The sequence below is a fragment of the Octopus bimaculoides genome, chromosome 14 (genome assembly GCF_001194135.2).
Source record: "Octopus bimaculoides isolate UCB-OBI-ISO-001 chromosome 14, ASM119413v2, whole genome shotgun sequence".
Taxonomy (NCBI): Eukaryota; Metazoa; Mollusca; class Cephalopoda; order Octopoda; family Octopodidae; genus Octopus; species Octopus bimaculoides.
In genome coordinates, this window is record NC_068994.1 from 16,855,489 (window position 1) to 16,865,403 (window position 9,915).

At 35.3% G+C, this 9,915-nt stretch overlaps 1 protein-coding gene across 1 annotated transcript in view; it reads right to left on the minus strand.

Annotated features, from left to right (window-relative positions):
• Nucleotides 1-1,959: 1,959 nt before the first annotated feature.
• The window catches only part of LOC106883372 (stAR-related lipid transfer protein 7, mitochondrial), a 30,970-nt gene continuing 23,014 nt past the window's right edge, over nt 1,960-9,915 (minus strand). Inside the window, exon 9 of the mRNA XM_014934360.2 lies at nt 1,960-9,405. Within this exon, the coding sequence (XP_014789846.1) occupies nt 9,269-9,405 (137 nt within the window). The 3' untranslated portion in view covers nt 1,960-9,268. The remainder of the gene's footprint in view (nt 9,406-9,915) is intronic.

Sequence of the window (9,915 nt, forward strand, 5' to 3'; positions counted from 1 at the left end):
TACAATATTTTGGTTATGTTGTGAGGGGTCCAGAACCTCTATAGCTACATCCTTGGGTCTAGGTGGATGTAAAATGATATCAAGGACTTGGAAAGGTTCTGGCAGAGTGTACGACTGAGAATTACAGCAGAGTGACTGCATTTTGTGGTGGGGAGTGATGTGAGTCTGAGACACCCCACTGACCCTCATCTGTGAGGATGAGCATACTCATTCATTTATCCAACAGTTTAACCCTTTCGTTACCAACCCGGCTGAAACCGGCTCTGGCTCTGAGTACTAATGTCTTGTTCTCATAAGTTTTGAATTAAAATCATCCACCAAACCTTAGTTACAATTTATGTTCCTAACACTAGCTTAATGATAACTAAGTTATTTTACTAAATTCTTTGTTATATTTTAAGTAATTGAAAGAAACACAGAGCATCTCAAAATAAATACAGTAACGAACGGGTTAAGGAGGCTGCAGAGAAAATTAACAGAATTTATTGCCAGGAACAAATTTTTTCACTGTTCTATGCAGCTGTTACTCATCAAAATCCATCATCATCATTATCAACATTTGACATCTGTTTTCCATGCTGGCATGGGTTGGACAACTTGACAGGAACTATCAAGGCCAGGGGCCATACCAAGTTCCATAGTCTGTTTTGCCTAGATTTCTACAGCTGGATGCTCTTCCTAAATCCAACCCCTTTACAGAATGTAGTGGGTGCTATTTATGTTAGTAGCACATTAGTTTTCCAGGATTCCCCTTGCTCAAACCTTATCCATTTCTAGCAAAAGATTACTGTGAATACTCAACCCTTCGCACAGTACAGCATAAATGATTTTGAGATTGAATGGAATTGGTCCCAGTACTGACTGGTACTATATTTATTGATTGACCCCCAGGAAGATAAAAGGCTAAGTTAATCTGAGTCCAAACACAAAAAGCTGAAATAATTTACAAGGTAATTTGTCTGATGTTACAATGATTCTGCCAATTAACTAACTGCCTTACAAGTAAATATTAAATCTCTTTTGATACCAACAGTCCCCGTGTCAAATTGATCTAAAGACTTTTCATCAAAACTTCATGTGAATATACGTTCCAAACACTAGCTTAAACCCTTTTGTTACCAAATTTCTGTTAAACTACACTGCCGTTGTTTCAATTAATTTTGAAAATGATGGAGAATTTAGTGGATAATTTTGTCATTATTAATAAACAAGAAATTTTGATGTAAGGTTTTAATTTAGATAACTTTAAATCAAGAAGTTTGTGTCATAGAATGAGGAGTGTTCTCAGACAGGTTGGTAGGTATCAGGATTAAATTCATCCACCCATCTTCTCTGCTCACTATACCTGATAAGGTTGTGGGGGTAAAGTCCTCATAAAGTCCTATCAGAAGCAACCATCATGAAACTTTCCAGTTGGATTCCCAAGCACGACCAACTAAGTCTATCAATATTATCCAACCATTTCTCTTTTGGTCTACTTCTAGGTCTTATGCCAGATGTCTTGGCTTGAAGAATCTGTCTTGTGATTTTTTCCTATTACATTCTAATCACATCCATAGTACTGGAGCTGTGATCTTTCAATGCTTAAATGGCAATGTAATTTTGAGATAAAGACAGTGTATCCAGGATCTCCAGACAGTGATGTTGGATAGAGAAACGTGCCAGGTGAATCCAGCCATAAAAAAAAAGTGTATTTTAGCACAAATATAGTAACAGCAGGATTATGTCAGCACTCCACAAATTCAAGTCAATGATTTATCAGTGCCGCTTTAGCATGTGGTCTACCTCGCCCATTACACTTTATTTAATGTGCAGTCAAACCCTAAACCCAACCCAGATCAGGTAATTTCAATGTGTAAACAGATATTGCAGTAGATCACATGCTAAAGTAGCATTAAATCATCTTGCCTGGAGTGTTTATAAGGGTTAACAGGAATAAATAAAAACAACTAGTAATAGTTGAAAAAGAAAAATTCAAATTTATTCCAGCATTGAACTGTAAATGGTTCTCTTATAGAATTCAAATTAGAAAACTCAGCACTTAATATTTTCCATCAAGAAACCTTTACTGACAAATCATAAGCTTGTCATTTATTTAATAACATTTCTTGATATATTTTTCAGCAAACTATACTTAATACAATTTTACCTGTTACAAGTAGAATTATAACCTAAGTTAAGTTTATCTAATAAATGATGTTTTACAGCAGAATTAACCATGCATTTTTCAGACTTAGTCTTATAACAATTCAAACAGAAACAAAATATTTCAATACAATGAAAGCTCTGAGAATTTTCCTCTTTTTCTTTCTTACCAAGGAAAATCTTTGGTTAAAGCACAACAAATTTATTTTCATCAAACCCTTAGGGTTAACTAATATAATTTATAATTTTTTTTTTAATGTAGGTTTAGTACCCCTAAAAGTATTTTTTTTTATGACGAGAGAAAAAGTGTGTGTGGGGGGGATACATAGGAAGTTGTGACATTCATACCTTTCACAAAAACATTGATAATGGTTACAAATTTTGGCACGAGGCCAGAAAGCCTGGGGAAGTGGGTAAACTGATTACATCAACCCCAGTGCTCAACTGGTACTCACTTTATTGACCCTTGGAAGGATGAAAAGCAATGTTGACCTCGGTGAAATTTGAACTCAGAACATGAAGACAGATGAAATACCACTAAGCACTTTGTCTGGGGTACTAACGATTCTACCAGCTCACCGACTTCACAAAAGCATTAATAATTATTTCACAGCTTGGGGAGGTGGGGATGAGTTGATTACATCAACCCCAGTGTGTAACTAGTACTTATTTAATCAACCCCAAAAGGATGAACGGCAAAGTCAACCTTGGCGGAATTTGAACTCAGAACATAGTGGCAGACGAAATACCATTAAGCATTTCACCTGGTGTGCTAACGATTCTGCCAACTAGCTGCCTTGACAAAAGAATTAATAATCTTTTCTACTCTAGGCACAAGTCGCAAAATTTGGGGGGAGAGGGCCAGTCGATTAGATCGACCCCAGTATGCAAATGGTACTTAATTTATCAACCCCAAAAGCTTGAAAGGCAAAGTCGACCTTGGTGGAATTTGAACTCAGAGTATGAAGGCACAAAATACCGCTAAGCATCTCGCCCGGTGCACTAACGTTTCTTATTTCTTTACTACCCACAAGGGGCTAAACATAGAGGGGACAAACAAAGGGATTAAGTCGATTACATCGACCCCAGTGTGTAACTGGTACTTAATTTATTGACCCCGAAAGGATGAAAGGCAAAGTCGACCTCAGCAGAATTTGAACTCAGAACGTAACAGCAGACGAAATACCACTAAGCATTTCGCCCGGCATGCTAACATTTCTGCCAGCTCGCTGCCTTGACAAAAGTATTAATAATGCAAATGAAATGTAATCACTTCAAACAAATCAACATAAAGTCACAGAATTTAACACTCATGGCATAATTACTGAAATACTTGATCCTTAAATATTTTCCTGGCAAACAATTTATTCCTTGTGTCCTTGTAATAGTATGGATTAAACTATCATATATTTAAGCATCCATCTTCTTTATCCAATATTCCTGGAGGTCATCTCCACAGAATCCTATCAGAAGCAACAATCATTACATTTTGCAGTTTGATTCCCAAGCACAAGCATCTGAGACTATGGTTAATAACCAATCATCTCATTCATGGTCAACCCCTAAGCCTCCTGCTGGTTGGTTCAGCTTGAATCTTTCAAGAGATATGATTCTTTCCTGTGGAATTCTAATTACGTCTATAGTATAGGAACTGTGACCTCCCAATGTGGAGAAGTAGTGGCTTGACTTGGAGAGAGACTCCTTGATCTCTAAAGTAAGCACCCTGTCAAGCAATGTTACACCAGAGATTCTTCAGAATGGTTGGAATACATATATACCAACTGTTAAGTTGACAAGTTGGAATGACATCCATCTATCTTCTACCCAAGAATCTAGCAGCAAGATTCTTAAAAAAAATCGCAACATAGAGTCAATAATCCTTTATTATAAATGCTAGGAACCGGAAGTGTTTTGGATTTCAGAATGATTGCATATTTCCATCTACAATATGAGACAACTTAGAGATGGGACCAAATCTAAAACACATTATCCATTTATTTTCAGAAAGCACCATATTTTATATATATATGTATGTATTAGTTTCAATTTACAGAAAACAAAAAACGAAGACAGGTGAAGGAACAAGTAGGTGTATCAGAAGAATGGGAAAGTCCTAGATGTTTTGAGCCTATGTTCTTTGAGAGACAGGGTTGAGAGATTGTGTAAGGATTAATGGCTCAACATGATGAAATGACTGGAAGAAGAGGGTGAGTGAAAGGGAGATAATAACGGTGACCTGGCCAAACTAGGGTGCACATATGTAAGAATGGTGTATGTATGAGGGCGAGCACATGTGAGAGTGTGTGTGTGTGTATATATATATATACACAGTTCTATATTTAAGAGATGAGGAATTATTTACATTAGACAGATATTTCTCCTCATCTTGTTTGTTGTTAACACAACGTTTCGGCTGATATACCCTCCAGCCTTCGTCAACCTTGGGGTTAGTAGCCCGCACTCTTAACCACTACGCCATATGCCCGTGGGCATATGGCGTAGTGGTTAAGAGCGCAGGCTACTAACCCCAAGGTTCCGAGTTCGATTCACGGCAGCGACCTGATTAATAATAGTAATAATAATAATAAATAATAATAGTAACATTGTTAGGAATGAGAACCCAGGTTCGAAATTTCCCCAAGACACCTGACGAAGGCTGGAGGGTATATCAGCCGAAACGTTGTGTTAACAACAAACAAGATGAGGAGAAATATCCGTCAAATGTAAATAATGTAAATATATATATATATATATATATATAAAATTTACTGTGAGCCAAGTTCAGGCCAGCCAAAGTTTTTGTGTTAGTATCCAACTTTATATGGAAAAGTACCAAATTTGAAACATTTTTTATCATCATTCAACTAGCCAGTCTATGGCACCATTTGAGTGAGTTTTATTTTAAAGTCTCTTTTGCTGAACTGCCAAATTATGGAGACATAAACACACTCCCAAGGCTTTAGCTGACTTGGCTGTAGTAGAAGACACTGGCCCAAACTGCTACGGAGCAGGACTGAACCCCAAAACTACCTAGTTGCAAAGTGAGCTGCTTAACCAGTCATACCTGTGCCTACCTCTCCCTTTCTCTATATATAAACATACAAACACAGTTTTTTTCCATCTCAGAGAAAAAAAAATTACATTTAACTTAGAAGAATCTGAATGCTAAAGGATTAAATATATATTGAATTAATCATGCATCACCATGTTGTTCTGAGATCATAATGATGTCATTACTTTATTTTTATAACAGCATTATAGGGTAGGTGTGAGAGGCCAGAATCTAACTGATTTGAACATAAAACAGAGTATTCTGGCTGGATGTGGCCAGTTTAAATGAGCTCGATAAGTGCTTTCTGGTGTTTTACACTTTTGGCACTTCTCTTACTCAAGAATCTCAGGGCCTGAAATTTCAGAGAAGGCCTATCAACTACATGATGTTACATAAGAAGGTTGAAACTAGAATAAATGAACCAGCAGCAGACTGACATTTCTACTATTCAGCTATTGTACCATCAACATTTTAGTCAGCTAACAGAACACACAGATGACCTATAATCAAAAACCATTGTCTACTCTTTCTGGAATAGTGTCCCTTGGACATTATCCAAGACTTAAATATAGTTTGAAGGAAATTTGGCTTTGACACGTAGCAGCTCAACCAAAGAGAGGGCTCATTATTGGCTAAACAGTATACATTAAAGTTTTATATGGTTCTCATCCCAAGTTTGCATTAGCTATTATGCATAGGAATATCTCTTCAAAACATCTCAAGATCAACAATAGCAAATAAAATTCTAAATATACCAATTTATCCTAAAGACGTCTATGATTCTAATGGTATGATATATATATATATATATGTTTTACAGTTCCATTATAGGTTTTTAAATACATCTAATGTTATGACTTGAGCCTGAAAGATTGCTTGGAGACACATAGCATGTTATATAAGTCTGCCAATTTAATTTATCTTAAAGCATGAAACTATTTAGTGGCTCCTTTGTAATTGTGGATATTAAATGAGATATATAAAATGTAATGAACAAATGTTTGCATTTACTGTCAACCATTTATAATTAACCATTGTTGAATGATAAGCTTTGAGAATTGTATGTGAGAGGAAACTGGAGTGTGACTTTCATACTTCTTGCTATTTATATGAATGTATTAACGAAATAAATGGATATAGCTTTAACCAGAAATTCCAGGTTTCAAACTTTTATTGGGGGTTTAATTTTTCCTTACTCGAGGAAACTAGACAGAATTTACCAAATGTACTTAATATGGGCTTTTTACAAGTCAACAGATATAGCAGTTAAGAGTTTGATATAGAGTTACATTTCATGAAATTAATTTCACTCACAATGCATTTAGAAGAATAAAACCCGGATACAAAAAAAAACTACCCCTATAATTAGACCATTAATGTTTGTTGAAATTAACAAAGACTGGCAGAGTCCTTCTTCTCATTCCCTAAAGATGTGAATTCATTCTAACAAAGCAATCATCAATCACACAAGTACTAACCAATGACAAACTATATCATCCTTGTAGTGCCTATTAAAATCTAGGCATGCAGAAATAGCGAGAGTTAAGTGGATAAAGAGCAACATTGGTTGACAACTTTAAAACTATTGACACACATACACAGTAGTTTCAGAATGTCACTTTTCAGGGTACCCTAGGTATTTGTGAATACAATTTTAGCAGGCCATAAACAGAGGACAAACTAACATTGTTTTGCAGTATACACCAAATTGTAACTTTCTTATACCTCTTTTAGGCATATCAATAGTATCAACATGACAGATTCCAATCTGACAGAGGAAATAAATGGAACTTGCAAAATATAGCAATTCCAAGACTGTCAACTTCTTGAATAAAGCTGTCTTATGCTCAGCATTGGGAAAGAGCTAGAGATCTCATGCATGGATGTCATCCATAACCAAGGGAAAGAAACCTTCTCAGCAGTCAGACATCATCAGGACAACCAAACTTGTCCAGCAGAATAAGAACATTACCAACCATTCCAGTGAATCAAATCAGATCCATTGGTGAACGTTCCAAAGTGGCAATCTGATATGTGGTGCACAAAGACACCCTATACAAGTCCTATAAGAAAAGGGCAGTTCATGTCTAGCAAGACTTGAGTGAACTCTGGTTATGCAACTCTACCTTAACCACCAAAACCACATGGTCTTCTAGCTGTTTTGACTACCATATCTGGAGCATTGTTAGAGACAGTAGGCAGGCAGCCAATGGCCCCAAAGCACCGAGGTATCAGCTGTCACTGTAGGAATGGTGGGCAGTTTGTGCAGGAGATGCATGATCCTAGAATGTAGTTACTGCCATGACTACATTAGGGTCAAGGGTAGTTTTGTTAAATGACCTGTTTCTTTGATATACCTGGTTAGACACAGATGCTATTTTTTTGGGAGTATGTTATTTTATTTTCCTGTTTGGTGTCATTCATTTAACTTGCATTTTGTTCTGTTCTTAGTTGTCTGGTTCACTCTATGCATGGTCTCACCACTTCATCAATTCTATGTTTATACTTATTCTGCAAAGAGGGTTAATCCTATTTGAGAACTGAGTTTAAACTTACACAATAAAGCATGCATAAAGTACTTTACACTTCATCGTATTCATTACAAATAAAAGAATCTCCAACAGATTATGGGGATACTTTAAAGAAAAGAAAAAGGAATTTTGTTGTAATAATAGGAGTATAAAAAAGAAAAAAAAACCCCCCAAAAAACAAAAACAAAATGAGGAGTAGCAGCAGTTAAATGTGGTCAAGGCACTGACTGAAGTTTATAATTAATTTTTATCCAATTAAACATACTTTGCTGTGTTTTTAACTCAGAGTCAATCTTCCACTGTTTTCTCCAGAAAATGTAAATGACTCAAAAAACCACAAGTGATTTTTGAAAATCAGTGCCCAAGTGTGTCTCCTCTGGTTTTATACAATCAAGTGAAAGAGATAAGCATTACTCAGGACAGCTTGCCAATCAACTGCAGGAAACTGCAATTCCCAAGTAGACTACTTACAACCAGATGAACTGAGGGCACTGATAAATATACACAATGTAGCAGATTTGAACTTCACATGTTGTATGTTCTGGTAGTCAAATACCATGTCATCCCACTTGCACTTTCTCCAAAACCCCTATGTTCTTCAAAATAAGAAATCGGAGATGTGACAATCATTGTGTTCCCAAAAGCAGAAGCAAATAAATGAAAAGGAAAAAAAACAAACAAAAAAAAAAACAAAAAACAAGCTATAACTATCAATGAAAACAAAACTATTTGGCTCACAAGGAACTTGCTTTACACTTTATGGATCTTGAAGCATTTATGAATTAGAATGAAACTTATTTAAAAAATTTTTTTTTTTATCTGTTATAGTTTATTCATTTAAAAAAAACAAAACAAAACAAAAATACAAAAAGATAATGGTTTGCAAAATAAAATACACATATATTTATCACAACATGCAAGCACATGACCAGTTGTCCTCTTCAGCTATTTTTTGAAACCAAAAAGAATTGAACAAAAAAAAAAAAAAAAAAAAAATTTGTAATGAGAAATGGCATATTTTTTAAGCAGAGTTTGTTGTTTCTCATAAATTCATGATTTAGATGTAAAAAAAACAACAACCAAAAAACCCATTAAAAAAACGCCAAAATAATCCTCCCTTTGTTACAGCTTGCAAATATAACAAGAAAAATTCCTTTCAAATAGAACTGGTAAAAACTCCATTTGGCATACGATAAAAAAACCAATAGCATCAATCTCACAAATCTGAGAGAACCTACAAGTATAATGGGCACTGTCCCTCCTCCTCCAACTAATTAAAAAACATCTTTTGTTTTATAGGATGACTAAAGAGGAGAAAGAAGCTCAGAAAAAGAGGAGCTGATCAGACTGAGGGAAAGACCATTAAAGAAAGACAAAGAAGACGTAATCTTCTCAAATGATTGCCATCTTTGAAGTAAAGTAAACCATCTACTTAGTAGACTTGACTACCACATCATTTGGAAAATCCAAAATTGTTAATTGTTTGTTGAGGAGGATAGAAGGGGAAAGGAAAGAGGAAAACAAAGCTAAGACTATCAGCTCAACAGTAGCTAGAGATACGACTGTACTGGTTTGTATCAACAGCACAGGAATCTGGTACAAAAGTTTTATCGTAATTTCCATTTTTATGAAGTTTCTTTGCAGCTTGGTGTAGTTTTTCAAGAAACTCAGGAACTCCTAGATAACAAGAAGAGGAAAACATATGAGCCAAAAAAAAAAGAAAAAAACCCTGTTAATTAAATTACATTGTGTAAGATGACTTTTGTCCTTGGGTAGCAACTGTTATTTCCTATTAGCTTACTCCTAGAAAGTATGGAAAATGGCTAATATTTCCTTCAAACTTTGTTTTTCTTACATTTATTCAAACCCCAAAGAATCCCTTTCATAGCTATGATACTCTGCAACTGCACCTGCTCATTATCTGAGATGTACATATTGTCAGATGCTAATGGACATACTCAAGTAGTTACGGTCAAGCAACTCTGTGGTATTGAGTAGAATATTTGCTATAGCAATATTTCTGCTTTGGCAACTCAGTGCCAAATCTGTCTGAAATGTAATAGAAAATAGGACACAGTTTCAAAATGTATTATCTTACAGCTCTGAGCTTTCAATGATATATAATGTGTGTATGTGTGCGCACGCTCGTATGTATATATATATATATATATATATATATATATATAT